At 41.4% G+C, this 22,840-nt stretch overlaps 2 protein-coding genes and 4 non-coding genes across 7 annotated transcripts; 4 read left to right on the top strand and 2 right to left on the bottom strand.

Moving 5' to 3' along the window:
- Nucleotides 1-4: 4 nt before the first annotated feature.
- On the top strand, nt 5-4,263 carry LOC135496997 (protein toll-like). The gene is made up of 2 exons (XM_064786615.1): nt 5-99; nt 1,114-4,263. Exon 2 carries the CDS (start codon nt 1,137-1,139, stop codon nt 3,807-3,809), a length of 2,673 nt encoding a protein of 890 aa, XP_064642685.1. The 5' UTR covers nt 5-99; nt 1,114-1,136; the 3' UTR covers nt 3,810-4,263.
- On the bottom strand, nt 4,157-4,229 carry Trnar-acg (transfer RNA arginine (anticodon ACG)). Its single transcript has one exon. It is a non-coding gene; the product is annotated as a tRNA-Arg (tRNA).
- A 983-nt stretch (nt 4,264-5,246) lies between the features above and the next one.
- On the bottom strand, nt 5,247-21,626 carry LOC135496755 (uncharacterized). Of its 2 annotated transcripts, none has more exons than XM_064786240.1 (5): nt 21,493-21,626; nt 15,429-16,048; nt 8,179-8,323; nt 7,711-7,881; nt 5,247-7,365 (listed from the first exon to the last, which is right to left on the bottom strand). In XM_064786240.1, the coding sequence occupies exons 2-5, from the start codon at nt 15,947-15,949 to the stop codon at nt 7,213-7,215; spliced, it is 990 nt and encodes a 329-aa protein (XP_064642310.1). In that variant the 5' UTR covers nt 15,950-16,048; nt 21,493-21,626; the 3' UTR covers nt 5,247-7,212. The 2 variants fall into 2 exon arrangements, with proteins under 2 accessions (XP_064642310.1, XP_064642309.1); XM_064786239.1 differs by lacking the exon at nt 21,493-21,626 and adding an exon at nt 20,237-20,594.
- On the top strand, nt 7,980-8,052 carry Trnar-acg (transfer RNA arginine (anticodon ACG)). Its single transcript has one exon. It is a non-coding gene; the product is annotated as a tRNA-Arg (tRNA).
- On the top strand, nt 10,971-11,043 carry Trnar-acg (transfer RNA arginine (anticodon ACG)). Its single transcript has one exon. It is a non-coding gene; the product is annotated as a tRNA-Arg (tRNA).
- On the top strand, nt 11,562-11,634 carry Trnar-acg (transfer RNA arginine (anticodon ACG)). Its single transcript has one exon. It is a non-coding gene; the product is annotated as a tRNA-Arg (tRNA).
- Nucleotides 21,627-22,840: the final 1,214 nt, after the last annotated feature.

Genomic DNA, 22,840 nt, shown 5'->3' with positions numbered 1-22,840 from the left:
TGATGAGCAGATCACGACCGTCTGTTCAGGACAAAATGGTTGTTGAGTGAGCACCGGGGAGGACAGTTGAGCAACGTCGCGCCTTTTCTGCTTGTTTTGGTGAGTTTTAACATTATTTCGCTTTTACATGTACTTGCACTTACACGTACTTGCATGTTCTTGCACTTATACTTACAACTACACTTTCACTTGTACTTGACTACTTGTACCTTACTCTTACACTTACATCTGCACTTTTAGTGTCTTACTCTTACGTTTACGCGTGGTCGCTACATACAAATATAGTGACCATGTCTGTTGCTCTGGTTCGCCTCTCTCACTGCACCGTTTTGACCGAGTCCCTCTCGTGCTGACCAACCCCAAAAGTCAATTTCCATTACAGTAGCAAGTGGTTTTCGATCGCTTCTGCACTAACCGAAACAGACATACTCTCTTTCTTGCGCGTTCGTTTACTTTTGCCACTGAAGACACGACTGATTCTGTCACTGGGGACACGGGGACATGGCGATCCTTAAAACCATTACATCGGATACGAGTCCTTCCTAACAGTCATTGTGCCTAGTTGGTGACAGGAAGCGTAACCCACTTTTTCCTAAATGTCATGAGCTCGTGAAATTGTCGGGTCTATGCACTCACTAAGTAGATTTTTCATCAAAATGTAGGCTAATTATGAAAATTATAAACATACAAATACTCTCTGTATCATGATGAAACCATCTTAATTGCGACGGCCTCAAACTTCATGTATACTGATCTAGGAGGCTTGCATGCAGATGATGAATATCGTAATCAAAGTCATCATTCTGAACCAAGTATGTAACCAGATCCAAAGCTCGAATTTCTTTAATCATGTGTCCTGCCCCACTTCTCTGCAGAGACCCAATACCCAATATCATTTTTGTCGGGTGACTGCATCCGTTAAGTTCTTAACAACGCTTGATTCATACAGATATTTTGCTGGTTTCCTTAAATCGCACCAGGCCAATTAGGTAGCCTGGCATGCCTGGTGAGTTAAGGGAACCAGCCGAGTCATGCCAGTACCAAGCTATCCATCAACAATACAGGCCGGGACATTCTCCTAACAAGGCACTAACTATACGCAATTCGTTTCAGACATACTATATCCGCGGTACTAAATGATGCAGATGATGTCGCCAGGCGGCGTGGCCGTCGCCCTCGCTTTCATCTGCCTCCATACCCTCGGAGCCGGCAGTGTGAGAGGTAATCTCGAACCAACAGCGCAGACGCACAACACTTGCAAGTTACACTGCGAACTTAAAAGGCACTACATAGACATCAGTTTCTTCCTAGTTGGGGACCACCCACTGAAGAACTACCTTTATGTATGCGAGACTCAGGGAATCACTGCCTTGGATAAAGTAGCACAATGTGTGCTTGACGTTCGTGACATCACCAAGGACACGCCTCAGGATTTCGTGGCAACGGCAGCAGTTATCGTAAAGTGTCTTTTCCCGGCCGAACTTGTGATTGTTAATCCTAGTGGAGTAAAAATGAGGACTATTTCTTTGCTTGAGTTGCGTCATTGCGCGGTGGCATGGTCTGCAATCGCGACTTTTGGGAAGGCAGTTGGTTTGCGCGGGTTGACGCTCTTCCAGCCGCTCTACGTAACCAACGACCTGAACTTGAATGACTCGAAAGCAGCTGTGATACCAACAAACCACATATTTCCTCCAATACCTGGGTTCAATCGAGCGAAGCAAACGTTGCCCATGATATCAGGACTACATACTTTAGGGAAGCTAGAAATCCAAAACCCGAAGCCTTGTGGTGCTAATGGTACCTATCTCCACTGTTTTGAGCCAGGTAAAGGAGTGCTCAAGATCGTCAATCTCCCGAGTATAATCTCTGAAAATATCTGGCCCGAAATGGCTGAATTGGTTCTCCATGACATGAATTTAACATCGAAAGATATCGCATCATTGCCAAGGACCATGCCCTTCCTTCAATCCATGAACATATTGCGCAATACCGGAAGCTTTGAATCATTCCCACAATTCCCTTGGTGCAAAAAGAACATGTTCCTCCCGCATTCAATGTCAAGGACGGAATATGGGACCTATGAATACACTCAAGGCGCTGAAATCCCACCAAACCTATATCGTCGATTCTTTACTCTCGAGTTTTTGACTCCGCAGCAAGCGTTGCCTGTGAAATTCGAAGGGGTTTTGGACAAACTAGCCTTGAGGAATACGGTGGTAGACTTCGGTAATGAACCTCCGAACCCATTTGAAAGTGCGTACGGATTGCAGATCCTTCTGTTGCAGAATAACCGCATCTCACGCTTGCCAGACCACGCTCTTCAAGGCCACCCCGGTTTCATACACATCAACCTGACCAATAACAACATTATGGATATCGGAAGCAAGGTGTTCCGGGGCAAAACACGACTACGAAAACTGGCAATAGCGAAAAACCGAATCAGCCGATTGGCCAAAGATGCATTTTCTGACCTTATCAGTTTGGAGGAGCTAGATCTGTCCTACAATCGTCTGACAGACATCAAATCAGGAACGTTCACTACATTGAAAAAGTTGAAGAAATTGTGCCTCAACGACAACTTGATTGATTCCATTGAACAAGGAGCTTTGCCAGATACGAGGGCGAATCTTCTCATTCAACTCGACTTGCAGAATAACCGTTTGAAAACACTGACATCGTACATTATCCTATTTCCTTTCGCTTCGAAGATCGACCTTTCGAAAAACGGGATCACATCACGTGATTTTATGAGCCTATTAAAAGGCTTGCAACGTGACGTCACGAATGACGTTATGAGTAGATCGACCAATCAAAGCGACCATCGAGCAGTCTTGTTTCGTCTCCCAGGAAGCAGAGTTATCCTTTCGTTAGCAGATAACTTTATTGACAATATCGACATAAAAGATTTGAACTCCCCGGAGAGCAAATCTTTGGAGTGGTTACTGTCATATTTCACGATTGATTTGACGAATAATCCCCTGAACTGTGACTGTGCCGTGTACCCTTGGTATAAATTCATCAAAAAGCATCGAAAAGACGATGAGTATGGGTCATATTCCTGGTTGAGTTTTGGTGAGCAAAAATGGCGCTGTACCAAGCCACCTCATTTAAAGGGGCGCCCCCTGGAGCACATCAAGGAAGACGAATTCGAGTGTCAATTTACTGGGTCAAACTGTCCAGAGCCATGCGAGTGTCATGATCGTTTGAACAATGACGTCACACTGGTCAAGTGCCATGGGAAGAACCTGACAACGTTACCAGAAGAGATGCCAGAAGGCCTCCTCGAGCTACATTTCGAGGATAACCAAATCACTCAGATTCCTCCGCGCACCTATTTGTACAATGTCACAGAACTATATTTGGCGCGGAATCAAATAGAAAACATAACAGATGATGTTGTCAAACTACTTTCAGTGAACGTCAATAGAATTCAGTTACAAGACAACAAAATAGAACGAATTACCAAAAATGTCACCAAATTTCTCAGTAATGTCACGGAATTTAATCTATTGAAAAATGCGTTGGTTTGTAACTGTAGTTCCAAATGGCTTCAAGATTGGCTTCGCCGAGCAGACTATCTTGTGAGAGCAGACGATATGAAGTGCATTGTGGGAGGAACAATGAAGGAACTTTCCACCTTGACCCCTGATGACTTTGATTGCCCTGTGAGGGGCCCAGAGGTCAAGGTCGTGGCCGGGATCGCAGCTGGGGTCATATTGTTGTTATTGCTGATTGGTGTGTTTTTTCCAGCCATCTTAAAAGGACGGAAGAAGAAAGAGGACGCTTACAAGTTGAGGACTGTTTTGTAAGGGAGAGTCTTGAGAATATCTTTTTGCAAAAATGCTTCTATCAGTGTGAGTTGTGGCCTATTTTAGTACAGTATAAAAGACATGGTTCAAAATATTTTCCTTGCTGTGATTCGTGGTGACTCCGTTGTAACCAGCCAAATTATTGCATGCACAACAGCCTCAATAACACAGCTATTATGAAAACCGCTGCATCAGAAAAAATGCTTTACATTTTATATAACATTGACTACTTCGATCATTATCATTACAAATTATCAACACTACTCGTCGTCGTTAATAGAATGATGCATCTTCCTCATCTTTCAAAGTGCTTGCATTCGGATTTCAATTTAAAAAAAGAAAAAGACCGACCTTCCCAGGACTCGAACCTGGAATCTTCTGATCCGTAGTCAGACGCGTTATCCATTGCGCCAGAAGGCCACTGTTGGTGACATCAGAAATTTCAATAAACCATTTTGACACACGACAGACATTTGTTCAATTCAAGTTATTGTTGTGTGTAGTATCGATTGTCAATAAAGACCAAAATGCACCGAAGATTTGATGGCGGCATGAAACCATGAGGGTATGATAAGCATCACATGACTGATTATGATAGTATATGTACATCGAATATTGCATGGCAGACCTTCTGACAATTTTCACTCATTCTCCTAGCAAATCCCAAGCACGTGGTCGTTGTTGTGGAGCCATCTGAATTGAGAGGTGACAACTAAACGTCTGAATGGCTTGTCTTTCTCACCGATTGTGGCTGTGACGACTGACGACACGGAATGGTACCAGTCAAGCCAGGCCAGGCAAGAAATTCTTGCATTAAAGTGATTTTGTTGTGAGTTGTGGAGCCATTGGTATTAACGAATGAAAACTAAACGTCGTTATTACCTGCCTTCCGGATCCTTTGGTGATCAACCGTTAGTAGCTAAATACCTTGTCATCCAGTGGTCGATTTCCTCTATTTGTCAAGACACTTATGGTTGTTTTGCCGAAGGTGTTTATGAGCCATTTCTATCAGAAACTATTCGTCTATTACCGTTCGTCATTACGATTATGCGTGGTCGAGTTGTTGAGATCACAGAAAGGTATAGGCGACATCATCCTACGTCTGTAGGACTGGTTTCATCCACGTGTACGAGTATCATCCACACAGTCATCTCAACCTACATTCACTGATGTCGGTAGGTTTGGTGGTTTTCAGATATACTTGCCTGGCCTCTTGTCACTGAATTATGGTGATGATACACAGCCCTCTGCAACCGGTGAAAGAGCATTGATGTAGTGCTCCCAGCCCGAGCCTGGATGGGTTTTTTTTCGCCAATGTTCATTGCTATATTCTAACTTTCAAGCCAGCGTATTTTTCAAGATCATGGCAGAATGCCTTGATTTCTTCGGTTCAAAGGGAACACAGACGACTCCAAGAAACAAGATGAAGGCTCAAGATCTGACGAAACGATTTATTGGGCACGTTAGACATGCATGTCGTCTCATTTCTCATTTGATTATAGTTTTTTCAGCAGTAAAGTTAATGCGCTTATCTGAGAAAATACATTTTCATAAAATATGTTATTTACAGTTACCTATAATAATTGCCTGTAGCTACCATACCCCAACCAAATAATATTCATAAAAATTATTTTGTCTAAAATGCCAAAGCTTAATTGTTGTTGTTTGAAAGTGAGACTATAATCAGCAGGAGGAAGGGGTCAAATTAGCGGTTTCGGCAACTAAGCCCACTCGCAGTAAAGAAACTGGGCTACGGGTTTGACTTGGTGATACAACTTATTTATCTCATGCAGTGTGTATGGATGCAAGCGTATTTTGAGCGAGTAGAGGCGCCTGTTAGCAAATTGGTGAAAATTGCTAGTCTCCCTTCAATTTACAACAAGGAGCAACAATCTAAAATGTTACCCAGGAAATAGCGTAGATTAAGGTATACATATATGATTATATAGAGACCATGACCATCAATGCCTCGGAAATTGACAGGGCAGATTATCATCCTTTGTCCCCGGGCCTCTCTAACCTGACACTTTAAACTTTTACATCGGCATAAACTTGTTATAAATATATGTAACACATATTTCGGTCAATAGCTATATAAACTAATACTATAAACTATACATTTGCATATTAAACACACATTAAATAAAACGTGACTCCTCTTATTTTAATATAGAGAAAATTATACTTAATACTTTTTTACACCGGGGATATACTTGTATTCATTCCAAATTGCTTCATGGTCCCTTTTGAAATACTGCAAGTACTGTTATACAGCGCTTCTTCTATCAAAACTAAATGCAAGTAAAATGGTGAACCATAGTTCAAGTTAGCTTTCGGCCTCGTGACATAGAATCAAAGATGGCGTCCAAAATGGCCCAATATAGTTAAAGGAGACCATATTCGTGGATATACCTTTTGTGTTTCTCACCACTCAGACTGTAGTCTTAGAATTTATGGCAGTCAACCAAAAAACATGAATCTTGATTCATATTTCATTTTTTAAACTCTGAACTAGTGAGATCGTAGCTGCATTAACTTGATTAGTAATGGGCCTATTTACAACATGAATATATGGTATAGAAAAATATAATGCATGATACAATGAACTAATGACGAGGTCACCAAGAACTATATTGACATACACAAGAGTGGTGATTTTGAACAAAACTGAAGTCACCAAATTGATGAATTTCAATACCCGAATGCTATTTTTGTGAATTTGGATGAAACATGTGTATTTGGGGATGAGATTTATTTGCGTTCGATGTCATTTCTGCAGACGTGTTTTTAACACAGTGAATTTTGAATTCAATTTAAAGCAAGCTACATGTACATTCTCTCATACGGCCAGCCGTATAGTTTAAAAAATATAAAATGAAATGCTCGGCCGTCATGGTTTTGAGCTGAACATTTATCGTATAAAATTAGATTAGAGCAAAATAGAACGATTTTGTAAAATTGCTTAGAATCAACAAACAGATAGCCTATCAGTGTCGAATTTGTATAGAATATGTGACAGTTATAATGTTGACCATAAGTCTCAGTGAATCGACAGCTTTGAAATATAGGAAAACGTGGTACTTCATTTCCCTGATACACACCTGCCGCAAGTTCGAATGTAAGTCTAGCCAACTTCTGCTTTGCCACTAGGTGGCGTAATTAGCACTACGTGTAATTAGGCAGGAGACTGTTTTAATCATGCCTTTGATATTGTTTTCTCACAGTTCAAAACCAAATCTCGATGAGAACATAATTATTACTAACAGAAGTAGTTAGTGACCTAGACAAAATCACCCGCCAGCTTTTCTTTACAACGCCCTCTAGCGAGAACTAGTTTTGCATATAACGCTCTTTCGTGAACATCTGACGTTTTAAACACATTAGACCTTCCTCTCCTTGTTCACTACTTCTCTCTGCAGACTCCCTGCTCGCAGGCCTGGCATAGCTCCTTGTCGTGCATGGTGGCAGGTTTCCCGTTCCTCCTCTCCTTGCGCAGGGCTGGTTTCTCGAAGGCGTAGTAGACCTGACCCACGCGGCTGTAGATGTTTTGGATGACCTGAAGATGGAAGACCATATAATAAGGAAATGTCACTGCTGCAGAGACCGGAGGCACTAACGTGTTTTGAGACTTCAAATCAAAAACCTTCACCCACGTTTAGACACGTATGCTTTCGATTACCTAAGTGACGTGCTTTAATGACGGAAAATAATTGTTCTTTCCTAATTGGGGGTAGCAGCATCATATTCATTCCGTTTCTGGCCGAGAAAAATAACTGGTGTAATGCGGTACATCCCTGAGAGGCAGCAGTGGTTAGTTGTCAATACACAATAGATTTCTAGCCCATGTGAGGCCTACGTCAATTTCATCCACAGAGGGTGCGTATCCGAAGCGAGTACCTACCTTGACCACCTCCTCCGGGTACCACATGGCGTGCTCGTACTTTCCGCTCTTACATGTCTTGCACTGCTGGCCGTAGAGTTTGAACATGACATTGCCTTGTCCCGTAGTCAGGTCCAGGTAGTACCAGAAGACGACCCTGCCCTTCATCGAGGTCCAACCCTTGGCACACTCCTGCAATGATGAAAGAAGGGGAAATTAGAACGTAATACAACCTGAAGTAAATAAGTGAATACTGTAATTACTGTAATATTCGGCGCCTGTACACAACTGGCCTTCTGGCGCAATGGATAACGCGTCTGACTACGGATCAGAAGATTCCAGGTTCGAGTCCTGGGAAGGTCGTAAATTTTTTGCCATTTGCGATAATTTTTTCACTAGGTTTTCCTGTATTTCTTTTTTTTGTGGTGTAAATTTAAAAGATTAAGACACCATCTCCACCTCGTTATCAATAGCATCAAAATTACCTACCGAGCACACAAATCGGACTTTTGCACTGTCCTGGAATGTCCGCCATTTTCCCGTGGGTTGCGTGAAGGTTGGAGCGAGGGTCCATGAGTGGGCGGCGAATTGAGCGAAGAGTTGTCTGAAATGGCCGTGCCAGACAATTTCCATCCTGAAAGAGAAAAAGGAACGGCATAGTGAGATTGTGTGGGTGAAGTTCATACCAGTGCGCCTAGATTTAGAGTTGGAACGTATGTCAGTGTCTTCCCCTTCTCTGTCGGATGTAGAGGTGGACGCGATGGTCCATTGGTGGGGCGGAGGAAATGCGCGAGACTTTTTGAAATGACCGAGTCAGACTTTTTCCATCCTAAAACGCTATGGAAGAAAAATATCTAGTAGGGATATATCGGATAACTCGGAAGGCATGGTCTTGCTGTCTTGGATTCTTCGCGAATGTGTGTCCTCTTGGACATGTTTGATAGTTTGGATGGCTTAGGTAGCATGATGTCCATCGCTATTGGTAAAGTGTTTGCATATCGTTCTGGCCAAAGGTACCAAAATGACCCAGAACACATTTACCAAAATAAAGTGGTACCACATTCTTGCAATAACACCTTCAACGTTCAAAGTCCACACAACTTGATTTAATTGATTTTTGATAACCTAGTACTCCTGGGGTCGTACCTGACTCAGACAGGGACAGCGGTCAACGGAGATAGAGTTCTTGGAAATTGATTGATTAGTACCCAAATAGATCAGAATTCGGGTCATTGACATTTTTTGTATTCGTGTGTAATATGACGACAGAAGACGACCGGTAAACCGACTACCAAGTGGATGAGTCATAACAAAACAAGAATCAAAAAGTCATTGAGAAGTTACCTTGAAAACGTAAACATGAATTTGACTGCGACCACGTAATTTATCTGGCGATCTGCAACCACTAAGTTCAATTTTATTCTTGATGAAAACATTTCCCCGAAGACCGATTATGACCCAGTTGTTCGATGTGTACGTGGTAATCTGTAAGAGCGATTTTGAATTTATATTTAGCTTCAAGAGAGTAGGGGAAACCCACAGAAGGAAGAGAAACAACAAGACAATTGCATTGGCCATGCATTTGAATGTAATGAGAAACACAATTGATCCAGAAGTTTTTCAAAGTTGACTGACGATTTGCTTCGCTGAGATTGGTCAAAAATCTGATGACGTAGGCGCAAAAATTGAATGGGGTTTTCCGTCTTCTCGGCTGTTGTGATGAATGCAGTACATGAACCTTTTTTCTGTTATTAAACTTATAATAATCAAAGGGTCATTTTCTTGTCAAACATTTTCCTGTTAAGAAAAAAAGGATCTGCCATTGATAAATCTTAGCAGTTTCCCCGAGCTTTTGTCCCTCGTTCCACACAGTTTCCAAGAGCTTGGTAATGTGGACGAGCATCAAGGTAACATCAATCTAGACAGTGAGCGACATTAGACTAGGTATTGTCAAAGTAAGTGCAGTTGAGCTATGTCATTGCGATCAGCAAGTCTAAATAAAGCTCTTGCACTATGACTGGATCTCTTTAAGTTTGATAAGAACCTATTAGCACTGCTCCATTCTTAAATATCAGGCTTTTTGTATAAAATACCCTAACGCATCACTTCTTAGTGGAGTAAGAGTGAAAATAGCCTGAATCTAGGGATGGCACAGCACATGTGCCTCAATAACCTTCTGTCATACAAGGTAAATTTCGCATCCAACGTACCTCGGTGGTTGCTGCCCCTGACGATGCACACAGCAGCTACAATGCTGCACATTCCTCCTCTGGTGATACATCCTTGAGGTGCAATCCTTCCCTGATGCTGTACCCGAACTAAATGACCATAACACCCACAACCAGATGCCTTAAGACTCCAGCCAATGACGTCAGAAACGACCACGGAATACTCAATTTGACAATTTGGGTATTCCGAAAAATTAGTATCCATTTTTATAAAAATATCGGATTCGCTAGAAGTGAATTTCCGGATTATGAATCCGCGTTTGGACCAATCTGAATATAGGTGACATTGTTTTACGTTTACCTCGTCTGCTGTGGTAATACTAGTTGCTTCAAGCATTACAGTGTCATCATTGTCAGGTAATCACGTCCTGGTGGGTTTCCAGGGACAAGTTCTGCTTCGAATTACGATACGAAACAACAACGATACGATAACATTGGGGAAGGATGGTTAGGGAAGTAAATAAACCTACGCAACCCTATTGGTCATAATCGTAAATCAAATACGCGCGCCATTCTTTGTTTTACTAAATACTGCTATCAAAAAACGAGAAGTCCAATTTTAAGATTACAAATCATATTGACTGGGCATAAAAAAGAGTAAAAACTCATGGGAATCTTTCATCGTTTTCACTTTAAAACATCTTCAATTTAAGAAGCATGACCATGTTTAAAAATTGGTTGAAAATAGACTTGTTCAGTTTCGAGTATACATGTACTTTCCTCAAGAAAAACTAAGCAAGTGAGAACGATGGTGGGGCAAACCGCAGTTGTTACTAACGACCGCAGTGAAATCATTGTATTGTGTCAGGTAAGTTTGGATGGCCAAGGTAAAGTCTTTACTATCATGGTAGGCGGATTTTTTGGTAGCGAAGTGGTGCAACACCACCAGAGTACTTGTCGCTGTTACTTATGGCCGTAAAATCATGTTTCGGGTGGTATGTTTGGTAGAGAAGCTTGCTACGCCATGATGATGTTGACCCGAAGAGCCCAGGCCAACTGTTTTGACTGACTCACTAATTTGAATTTATTTCAAATAGCCCGAAGATATCAAGAGGCCTTCTGGCGCAATGGATAACGCGTCTGACTACGGATCAGAAGATTCCAGGTTCGAGTCCTGGGGAGGTCGTTTTTTATTTTTTAATGAAAGAACACAAGAATGAACATTCAAACACTTTTTAAATGTTTAAAAATTGGTTGAAAATAGACTTATTTTTTAATGAAAGAACACAAGAATCAACATTCAAACACTTTTTAAATGTTTAAAAATTGGTTGAAAATAGACTTGGTCTGTTTCGAGTATACATGTACTTTCCTCAAGAAAAACTAAGCAAGTGAGAACGATGGTGGGGCAAACCGCAGTTGTTACTAACGACCGCAGTGAAATCATTGTATTGTGTCAGGTAAGTTTGGATGGACAAGGTAAAGTCTTTACTATCATGGTAGGCGGATTTTTTGGTAGCGAAGTGGTGCAACACCACCAGAGTACTTGTCGCTGTTACTTATGGCCGTAAAATCATGTTTCGGGTGGTATGTTTGGTAGAGAAGCCTGCTACGCCATGATGATGTTGACCCGAAGAGCCAGGCCAACTGTTTTGACTGACTCACTTATTCAAAATTATTTCAAATAGCCACTAGATATCAAGAGGCCTTCTGGCGCAATGGATAACGCGTCTGACTACGGATCAGAAGATTCCAGGTTCGAGTCCTGGGAAGGTCGTTTTTTATTTTTTTTAATGAAAGAACACAAGAATCAACATTCAAGCGCTTTGATAGGAGTAGAAGTGACACTTTGATTCTGTTGGAACAATCAACGCACTTGTTTTTCTTTCTTGGCCTAGATCATAAACTTATCCTGGTTGTAGACGCAGACATGGCGGACGCCATTTTGTTTTATTTTCAGCAAAAGCGTTCAGCAAAATCAGCTAAAATAGCTCAACATCAGCTTTATTCCCCTCACGACAAAATGTCTCCCATTTGAAGCTTTGCTGAATTGACATATTTTGTTTTTATTTGAAAAACTAATAGAATACTCTTCAGAATAAAGAATTTGACAACAAACAAGTCATGTGTTCGGCTAGAGAAATGCAAGGAATAACTTAATATAAAGAATGTGTTTTGGGCCCCCTGAAATAATGAAATTTTGCATGAATGTTTAGGTTCCATAGAAGCTTGCCGGATTTATTTAGGAATATTGATCTTCAGCTATAAAAAATATTTTAAACGAGTGTGCAGAAGGATTGCCAACGCTAAATAATCGCTCAGAAGAATCTTCACATTTCTCGTTCCAAAACCGGCAAATTGAAAGACAACATACCTGAAACTGATGAGAGCATCATGACACATGCAATAACGGCATCTGCACGTTATGTTCATTTTGTAAAATGGAAGCAGTGTTCCAAAGTTGGCAAAAAGTTCTTTAATCCATCTTTATTCCTGCCACATCAAGTCCAAACTCGCTCCATTCCAAATTTCGTCTGCCCGCCCGTGACTCGCGGCAAGTTCAAACTACACTAAACATGTCTTTTTCCAACCGAATGCAATGCACGATAATCAACACATCTGCATTGTTTATCATTCTAAAGTTATCCATGTTTTTTTGGCTAAATCACACCAAAAGACCCGTTTCTACGGAAACCTTGAGAAAGACCGTCCCATTGCTTCTTCATTCAGTAACGTAAACAAAGAGAAAACCATCAGACGACCGATGTAATGCGCAGTGGGCCAAAGATGGTCCAATGCGCAAGAAGTTGATTTTCCATCAAATGACTACTGGGATGAAATATTTGGCATATTTGACAATTTCGTACTAGTGTGATGAACTCAGATTGCTCCGCAACCTCTTCTCTCATTAAAAAGGGATGATTTGTGGAGGGGGTATGAATAATCAATGATTCAGACGGAAGCCTAAAGTTTAGGTCTCCAGAGTATTCTTGGCTATATTCTATTAGAGGGATGCCACGTTAAGACATTAGTGCCGTGAAGTATTTTCTTTCTTCCACGGCGGGGGGGGGGGGGGGGTCGCCACCTGAACACCTTACGTCCAGGGCTAACTCATTCATGAATAAAACGACGATGTGCCTCATCATTTGATACGATAAAAAGATATCTGGAGTTCAGAGGTGGGCCATTCAGATACTCTGAAGCTTATGAGTGCATTAAATAAGGGACGATACAATATAATAGCAGTTCTACATGTGATGGTACATCAGTGAACTAAAGCTCCAGTTGTGTTCGAAAAAAAAATGCTCTTAGCTTTTTTGGGACAATCCTGAGACTACTTTTCTGTGCAATTATACAAGTACCAAGTACTTGCCCCAAAATTCCCAAATCTGGATATATGATTGGTCAAACACTTTATAAAACTGGCCAATGAAATGAATGAATCAGCCATACACCGCCACCAATGCTTCCTTCACGCAAGGCTGGACTTCAATGGGTCATAGATCATAACCCCCTTTCAAAACTAGGCTTAGGAATTTATCCACTCAGGCGAATGAATGAAAGCTTTCAAATCGAATTGAATAAAACCTCTTTATCCCGTAAGGTAGTTTCCCAGTTAACATAAAAGGTTGACAAATATCATGATGTGTTATTGAAAAGCGCAATCAACTCTGACCAAAATTGACCCACATCAGCTAATTACTGCCACCAGAGGAACTTAAACAAGTTAAGTCACCTCAACTATAGACCTGGGCCACATCCAGGGGCTGGGGTTTGACCATCATCTAAATGGTCCTAAAAAATAAGCCACCCGTTTTATAAAAACTTCCTTTGGTCATATCAAGGAGTTGTAATATGCACATCCCTGTTCAAATTATTACTCATGAGGCCTCGTTATTATGTATTGTTATAATCATGTCGTCATGTTTCAGTTCACGAATTCATACAAGGTTCAGTTTAGTTTAGTTATGTCATTGTATTACGTCGACATGGCACGGTCTCCAATCAAAGACATGAATTCGTACGCGATGTCGCTCATGCGTAACAAATCGTGGTCAGTACTCTTGCAGTTGTTCAGGCAGGCATCAGGGGTAACAGCGTATCATGCAATAACCCATCACCCCTTCCATTTGCCAGATCAACTGCGAATACGACAACCAAAATTAGTTATGCATGAACGATATCTATTACGAATAAAATAGTTTTGTCTTTGATAGGATACCGTAGTGATTCGTGTGGAGCTCGAATGAGCGCGACCATTTACTGTTTGGCATGAAATCCCATAATATGACGTGTGAAGAAATGCAAGAGACCTCCTCTTGACTTGCAGACAGAGGGAGAATACTCATGATACCCTGCCTTCAGTGGCACTCCGCACGACATGGCGGATTTGATTGTGGAACTACAGTGCAAAACATAGGTCTACGGCTAGAAACTCCTGGACAATTGGCTTCAAAGAAGTAGGACTATTTCAATGGGAGTGTCGCTCAGGGTCCACCTATGGACAAGACAGTTTCAATATACGTAGAGACTTATAAACAATATTAAAAGCTATGGACAAGACATCTTCAATGTAGATACGTATAAACAACAAAACATATACTATACGCTATAAAATGTATAACAACATTATATAGGTTGTCAAAATAGCAACATCAAAATAAGTATACAAATCATTGTCATTCCTGCCCTCACATGAACTTATTCTTTAGTGAATCCGAAATTAGAGGATGTTGATTTTATACTGATCAGGTTGTTTTCGTGAAACACAATAATTATTATGATTATGAATCGAACTATGTTTGTTTTACTCTTGTAACAAAATGGAGATAATTATGATGAAGAAAAGAGTATTATTCATAAGGCTTTTTACGAAGAAGTGTCACATTATCACAATGATCTCAGACAGATGTCTGAACATCCGAATCAAGCCCAAACTAAGTTGTTGCGAATATAGAAATAAAATGCACGACATTGTCTGAACGATATTGATTTTGAAAGTTTTCATTCTTGTCGATATAGATCTGAAACTTTAAGTTCGTGAATTTTCAAGTCTTTTGACATATCTCGATATGTTCGGTACGGGTTTATCAATGAAGGCACTACGGACAAAGTGGTCCCACTGTAAACCTTGAAACTCAAAATTTTCAAGCGAAAATGATGCAATAAAAGTTCAGTCGTGAAGAAGGTGTCGTTACTACATGTAATTGCCGATAGAGAGCTGTTGAAAGTGTCCACCGGCCGCAAAATTATTGCTGCCCAAGCTTTTACGATGTGACATCGACTAGAAGCAAGCTGATTTCACCACTCGTGACTGCAAGAAGAGTTGTGATTGTTGCAGTCAAAACCGTGCGCGTGGTATGTTACCGATATCTTCTTATCACTCCACTTTGAGACGCACTGACGTTGTTAGACGAAAGGGTATGAACGATATTCCATTTCCCGCAGTTAAGAGGTTGGTGACACTAACTGTTTCAAATATGAAAACTTGTTCAACACAAGGGAATACGCTTTCGAAGTAGCGTCATGGAGGGAGGCTCTGGAGCAAGATTCTTAAACAGTGTAACTTACATTTGTGTGACTGAGACTGCCGCCCCTTCATCATCCGAGGTGTCCTCACTTCCGCTGCCGCTACCCGTGCTAAGGCTTGATGTGGTGATGGTGCTCAGGCTGGGGGTCGTCACGGTGTTGAAGCCCTGGGGTAGCGTGCTAAGGTTAGGGGCTGGGTATACGGATTGGGGTACCTGGGCCAGCATGTTTGGTGGAGGATTCAATAGATCTGGCGAAGGCAGTTGCTGCGTCGTCGGCGACATAACAACCGGGACGTATTCAACTCCGTATGGCGTTTGAACTAACTGTGCGTAGACGACCTGTTGCGTATCAATTTGAGGTGAAGTTGGTAGATAGTATGGCTGCATTGGGTACCCCTGGGCAAGCATGACGTCATCTATGGGGCTCCGGGAGGAAGATGGAGGGGAGGGGCAGGTAGAATCCGTCGGCGTCTGACACAACTTCTCCAGAGCTTTGGTGTATTGGAATTGTAAGAGGTCGTGGTCGCTCCAAGCTGGTTGCATGTTTTGTGTGAAAACCATATTGAGTTGGCGATATCTCGCGAGATCAGATTTGAAAAGGTGACGTCAGGGGTCAAAGGTCGCGGTAAGGCCCGGGAGATCCTCTATAAAAGACGAATTCTGAAATGAGAAAAGGGAAGAAAAATGTACCCGGTAGTTAAGTTCATGATTGAATTTCTAATTATAAGAACATGATTCTCCCGATGGCGCCGGGTGCAACTCGAAGTAGCATTGATGATCTTGAGGCGTGTGTTAGAGATGCCGTAGGGTCAGGCCCGGCCAAGAGACCTCGTGAGGAGAGAGCTATTGAAATATACACGATGGTGGACAGAATTTATTCCTGGGGTGATTAAGCAGTCTGAATATCAATGGGCAACATATTGCATAGTTATGTCCACAACTATTACGTTTCAGTCCAGTCAGAAGTGGTGGCAGCTTCTTGCAGTAGAATTTGCTCAGTTATCATAATCTATACTTAATTGATAAACCATATTGTGCTTTTGCTTCGTGAGAAACATGACAAATGTGAAAATCGGTCTACAAACCCAGTCGTGAGGGCGTGATCAAGTGCAGAGCTAACAGGGAAGTCACGAAGACAGAAATACCCGCACGCTCCGGACTTCCCGCTTCTGGTGACAAGAGCGACGCATGACATGATCTGATAAAAAAACAGGCCTGGGACCTGTCTTTCTTCACTTGTGATTCAAAACCCTTCCAGCCACCCTTGCCGAGCAACTGAACCAAATCGCTTAGTACTACATTCTCAGAGATACAGGTTTTTGAGCTCTTTCAGTAACACAATTTTATGCCGCACACAGGTTTTTCAACAAAATGAAAACCCTCACAGTTGTTTTGAGAATCTAAAAAACATAAATGCCCGGCGTTTCTGAAGAATCTTCTGGCCGGATAGAGTCTCAAACAAGGACCACCGAGATCGGGCCAAGACAGAAGAACTTGCCTGTCAAGTGCAATGAGACTGGGGCTGGCTCGGGCATGTCTTCCCAATGAGCCAAGACGACTGCTAAAGGATCCCATGGTGAAGGACAATGACGCCATGGCGGGGCTACATATACAATGCTACGCCATTGATGTTTTCAAGATGCGCCGTTATGTTTAATTGATCCATTAAATCATGTCACCCCACCAATAATCAATCACATATCTTGCAAACCTCTGATATATAACTCTGCACATGAAGTGTCGTGACATGAAACCTCTTCACATATCTTAAATATTTTTTTTTTAAATCCATGATAATGGACAAAGTCGACCGACAATAAAATGTGATTTACGGTTTTATGTCCTTTCGAAACGAAACCAACAACACGTAAACACATTGAACATTCCTATAGTACTTTTTAAAATGTTAATGGATAGTCATTGTTATTTGAATTGTGTACTGCCATGGGTACGCATGATATCTCTAAAGCGTGCATCATCACAAGACATGTCGCAGGCAGCAATGCGTGGACGGATCATGAAGACATGACGACGACCAGTGATGACACCGACTGTTTTAGTATGTTTACATTTCGGTGTCGTGGAAGCTGTTACTTGTTTTATTACATCTAAGTAGAGTGTGTCACACGAGTAGTTTTGTGTAATAACAGAGGAGCTTAGAGTGTGTAACACACGATTTTGAGTCATATCAGATTTTGAGTAACGATGGAGTCTGTGTATTTCAGTGTTTGTCAGTCACACAGTCACATGAAGATTGATACACCAGCCCAACTGATAGTCATATTTTGTCTGCAAAAATGCACCGCCAGTTCGTCCCGTGGATAGTGAAGAAGTAGAAACTTATGCCCGAATAGATAACAGGGTAACAATGTTATTTTACGTCAATACGTCAACATGTCATGATGTCATATTGTCCAAATTAACATGTTTCCAAATGGACATATGTTATCATCTTTACAGAAGATTTACCAATGAGCGCACATTTTGGTTGCTTGTCTTTTGATGCTCACATGTATTATCCGGGGCAGGCTGCCCAGTAAGATGGAAGGCCTGCCATAAATACACTTAGATCAGACATGATTCTCTGTGGGCTGGGGAACTGTTCCTGTACGGTGGATGTGGAAGGATACGAGGAGCTAGAAAATATTACAACCTGTCTTCGAGGGTCTAATCAGCCTACTTCTTACACTATCAAACATAGCGTCCTTGCTTCTGAGAGAATACCGGCCTCAGTGGTTTATCAAACCAGGTTGGGGCATGAATAGAACGGAGCCACAAGTGTTGACAAGTCTATAAATTGACTCCACCTTCAAGCCAGACATTCCTTACCTGGCAATGACAGGTTCTTTCTTCGCGTTCCATTCAGTAACATCTGAAGTATATTCATATCGTTTGAAGAGAAATGGCTTGTTGTTGATAACAGTAAAAAATTAAAAGTCAGTCGTAATTTGAGGGTTTCAAAGACGATCGTTGCGTGAAGTTTGTGTGTTTGTTGTTTCGGTTTTATCAAAAGCCAGGGACTGCTCAGGTCGTTGTTGAGAAGGTAGTTTTTGATACCACATTAGCAAGACTGCCTTTCATTTGATTTTGAGTGAACTATCTTTCGTTTAGCGTTTATTAAACCGTTTTTGGTGATATAGGGGATCAATTTGGCAAGTTATAACTTTGTGCTTACTCTTACCAATGACTTCATTAAGATCATTTGTCGATCTGATAGGTCTACTCTGACACTTAAGTCATGGACGGGATACTTACTATACCAGACATGGACAAACAAGAGACAAGGCATGAAACACTAATTAAGCCCAACTCGTTAATAAAAAAACATCATCTAGAAATATCTTCATTTGGCAAAAAGCCCCAATACATACGAAACCTCACTTTTCCTCATAAGTCGTGATTACCAATCGCAGCAAATTAAGACCGATTTCTTCGAACTAATTAGCTGTTGGCACTTGACCTGCATGGCCTGAGGAAGACAATGTGATCATGATAGCACTCTGCCAAAGGAAAGCCAGGCAACATGATCCCAGCATCCTGTTGGTGACAATGTTCGGAGCTCACTCGCAGATTTAACTCTTTCAAACTGAGAATATTATATAGGCATGCGGTCGTGTTATTACTTCTCTTAAAATCATTCCCTGTATATACATAAGTTAATCTGGCGCCAAAGTCGTATAATCGCGGGAATATTGATGCTGGCCTTCCCACACACCTACAACATTGCGTGGGCTTGGGATGGTTTGTCTAAGGTCAGAGGAATTTGTGAAAAAGAAACCGGTATATATCGTAAAAATATTCGGTTGAGGGGTCATCAGCATCAACCAGAACATTTTTAGCTCTAGACCGTTATTGCCATTGCAGTTAAGTAATTGATCTATTGAATGCATTAATGAGCAAAAATGTATCAATGTATGCTGTCTTTATGCATTCCTGGTATGAGGTATATTTAGAAATGATGGCTAACAGCCTTAACCATTCCAGGACGAACACGTGCGGTTTACTTAAATTAGATTTGATTTGTTTCGCCTCATATAATTTGGAGTTGCAAAAGGAGGCTACATGTCAGGGGCAGGACCATCCGGTTAAATGGTTCATGTCATGTAAAAGGAACTACGACAAAAACCATTTGATCAGACAACACTAGCATCAATCATTGTTGTTTTTTTAAATCATCTGGAGATTTCCATTAAGAAGCTAGACGAGGATTTCAATAAAAGCAACGTCTTTTAAAAATTCAGTCCAGATAACTCGAAAGAATACAAAATGGCGCTAACCCAAAACACGTCCATGCATATCTTGATATTTGCAAAACAGATTTTTTAATTTGTCTCGCAAGATATACCTTGAACCATGTCAAGGAATAAAGCTGTACATCTATCAGGACCCCGTATATAGTATTGAAAGTGACTAAACAGTAACATTTGGATTGATTCCTGATACCATTGATGCACATTTTAGACCATTTGTTTATCTTACAAGTACAGAAGAATTACTAGGCTCACATGGAGCAAGGAATAACTCGATGGCTGATACACCCTTCGCAAAAAAACGCCCGGGACCCAGTTGCTCAATTGGTGTGAGAAAAAAAGGTCTGCGTTAGCTCAATTAAAGCTGCTATAGTAAATCAAATTTACTTATTAATTGGTAAATTTGATTTACAATAGCCGTATTAGGACGAAACAACAACGTTACCGCTATCTCTAATTGAGCAACTAGACCCAGGCGTATATATTGCAAGTGCAAGGACCAAGTAGAAAAAAAATTGGATGTTGAATAGCAAAATTGAAAAAAGAAGAAATTGACGGCAAAGCAATTATGTCAAACGATGCGTCGACGCCAACTTACCGACTCTGGGTTATGTAATAAACTGTGTCACTCTACAGCTTCTCAAAGTCCGTTCTGCAAATTGCCACTGGTGCCTTTGGTCACACACTTAGCACAACCGTCCAGGACAAAATGACAACAAACTCGTGAGAATCGTTCTTGAAAAGTTACGGGTCTTCCTTGTTGATGTCATGAAGTGTGTCCTATGAATGCGTCATGTTCGATAAAGTAGGCTTATTAACATACGACACGATCCGAGGCCTCACTTCCTCGTTATAGGCCTATACCGTATTTTCGTCAAAACACGTTTTGCATGGGCTAAAAATAGCACGGCGGGAAACTCCACAGTTCGTATAGGGCAGACAGCTCGAGAGTGTAACTTGAACGGCGATGTCCCGGGAGATAACGGCAACGTTGGGAGGTGCATGTGCACATTGCAAAAATCGAAATATTTGCAAGTCATCAAATATAACCTTTATTGATATCGTTGGTGATTTCACAGTATCTGGGTTTCCCCGAATCTGGCCTATATCTTTATTGAATATTTTCATTATTGTTCGCGTTTTAAAAGACCGTTGGACATCGTGACCTCAGCGGCATTGATAGCGAACAAACCTCGATAGCGGGACTGTCCTGATGTACTCTGAGTGTATGGGTGTGCTGTCGGATCGAGGTCGTTGTTTGTTAGCGGCTGGCGCGAATGTTGGCCAGTGGAGCTTCCTGTCCATTGATATACTTCTCATTTGATGTACAGGGTCACATATATCGGGGGGGGGGGGGGGGGGTGTACTGATATTGAAAACTCATGCTACATTGTTGTACTATTATAAATGAAGCTAACATGAACTTCATTTCATGTATCATAAAAAGATGAAATATGTGGCTTGAGGACTCGTGCGGTTGGGGATGAGGGCGAATCATATTGCAACGGGATTATTAGGGGTAACGGGCGATGAATTATTGAAAAGAGCTGAAAAGGGCCGAACGGGAAAAACAGCAGAACGTTATACTATTTAAAGGAGGAAGGAAAAAATATTTCGAGAAAATGGGTAAAATGGAAGATGCATAAGGAGGTGAACCTTCATTGTAATTAGTACACCAAACCTTGAGAAGGCTTCATATACAGTAGCTGTCGGATACTTAGTACGCTGATAGCGCAATAACACAAACATAGGCCTAGCAATTTGCTGCCATCTTTCACTGGTATCCACTGGATCACTCCAGGGGTGCCAAAATGAATATCTAAAATCAACCAGAGACAACCGAGGAACGCTTACCGTTAGTCCTTCCAGTTCCGTCCTTGATGTCTTTTTCATTATTGAACAAACATGAGTATGTGACATCGGTATCGCGCATGCCCGGCAATTCCGACAACGTGGGTTTCCTCGAATACCATCATCGAAACGAAACCTGTTTAAACAGCGACAAGCTGATAATGCAGTCCTGGACTAGTGCTATAGTGGAGATGTGCTTTAACTCTGATGAAAGCATCTTTGTGAAACAACTGGTTGTATGTGTCCGCAATCAGGAACGGTTCCCTGTGCAGCCGGGCCTACACCTGTGTCCATAGGACTCGGACAGGATAGGTCAACGTTAACTTCGTTCTTGATAAATGTGGCTTCCCATGTCAACATACTTTACAGCGTAATCAATTAAACAGTTTATTAGGACAATATTAGAGATCATGAGCCAAGTTGATGCATAATTTTGAGGATATGACATCTTTTGACTCGTATCTACGGACGTGCTTGAAACACAGGAAGCAGACGGCGCTGGGGTCGCGGGTCAAGATCATGAGGTCATGACATATATCACTTCATATGTAAAAATCAACCTTCCCAGTGATTTGTCACACATCATTGTGTCTAAATAGAAAAAAACGAAAAAGAAAAGAAGATTCGGGTTCAATTGGGAAGCGAACTCGGCATCAGACGACCAGAAATCCAACACACGACCACTAAGCCAACGGATCTTTATTAGATGAGGGTATTTCTTCAATCCTGCTATTAGTATATTAAAAAGCAGGTGCTGTCAAATTTCAATAAGATTTAAAAAGGGGTAACACACGAAACAATAAGTGATGCCGGGCCTGTATAAGTAGAAATGCCCCACAGGAAGTGTCCGGCCCTATTGTATTCCGACGGATTATCGTATATGGTATTGTAAAGCCATGGCCATCAATACGGGCCGGGAGATCATCATTTTGTGATCATTTTTTGCGTGACATCATTTATGAATGATAAGTTCATATAACAAACGTTATTAAATTACACTGTGTAAAGGCCAGAAAACTGTGCCAATGTCCACACTAAGCCAGTATCTAGTGACGACATCTTTGCGGGAAATAGGTCAATAGATATCCAATATCGATATGAACATCGTTGATACTCAATCAAATTTGGCGACCAGACCGGCAGAGGGAATCTCCATCAATTTTGCGACCCTAGACAGGCAGCTGATGGCGTCTATCATTGTCTGTCAAAAAGACTTGTTTCTGTCAATACGTAATTTGAGATCTTTTGATATTTAGCTCTCAGCATTGGATGGCGATGGAAATGAGGATGCGGGCATCGATCTGGGGTGATTTGCTGACAACCCGTTGTAAATACCAAAATATGTTTATTA

The sequence above is a fragment of the Lineus longissimus genome, chromosome 12 (assembly GCF_910592395.1).
Source record: "Lineus longissimus chromosome 12, tnLinLong1.2, whole genome shotgun sequence".
NCBI classification, from domain to species: Eukaryota; Metazoa; Nemertea; class Pilidiophora; order Heteronemertea; family Lineidae; genus Lineus; species Lineus longissimus.
Note: the sequence above shows the minus strand (reverse complement) of the source record. Positions and strands in the feature narration are given on the sequence as shown.

Excerpts from the sequence above, each read along its gene's own strand:
- LOC135496755 (XM_064786240.1), bottom strand. The coding sequence starts at position 15,949 with ATGGTTTTCACACAAAACATGCAACCAGCTTGGAGCGACCACGACCTC. Across the intron at positions 8,324-15,428 it reads GCAGTCTCAGTCACACAAAT|GATGGAAATTGTCTGGCACG; the intron begins GTAAGTTACACT and ends TTTCTCTTTCAG. Across the intron at positions 7,366-7,710 it reads ACCCGGAGGAGGTGGTCAAG|GTCATCCAAAACATCTACAG; the intron begins GTAGGTACTCGC and ends TTCCATCTTCAG.
- LOC135496997 (XM_064786615.1), top strand. The coding sequence starts at position 1,137 with ATGATGCAGATGATGTCGCCAGGCGGCGTGGCCGTCGCCCTCGCTTTC.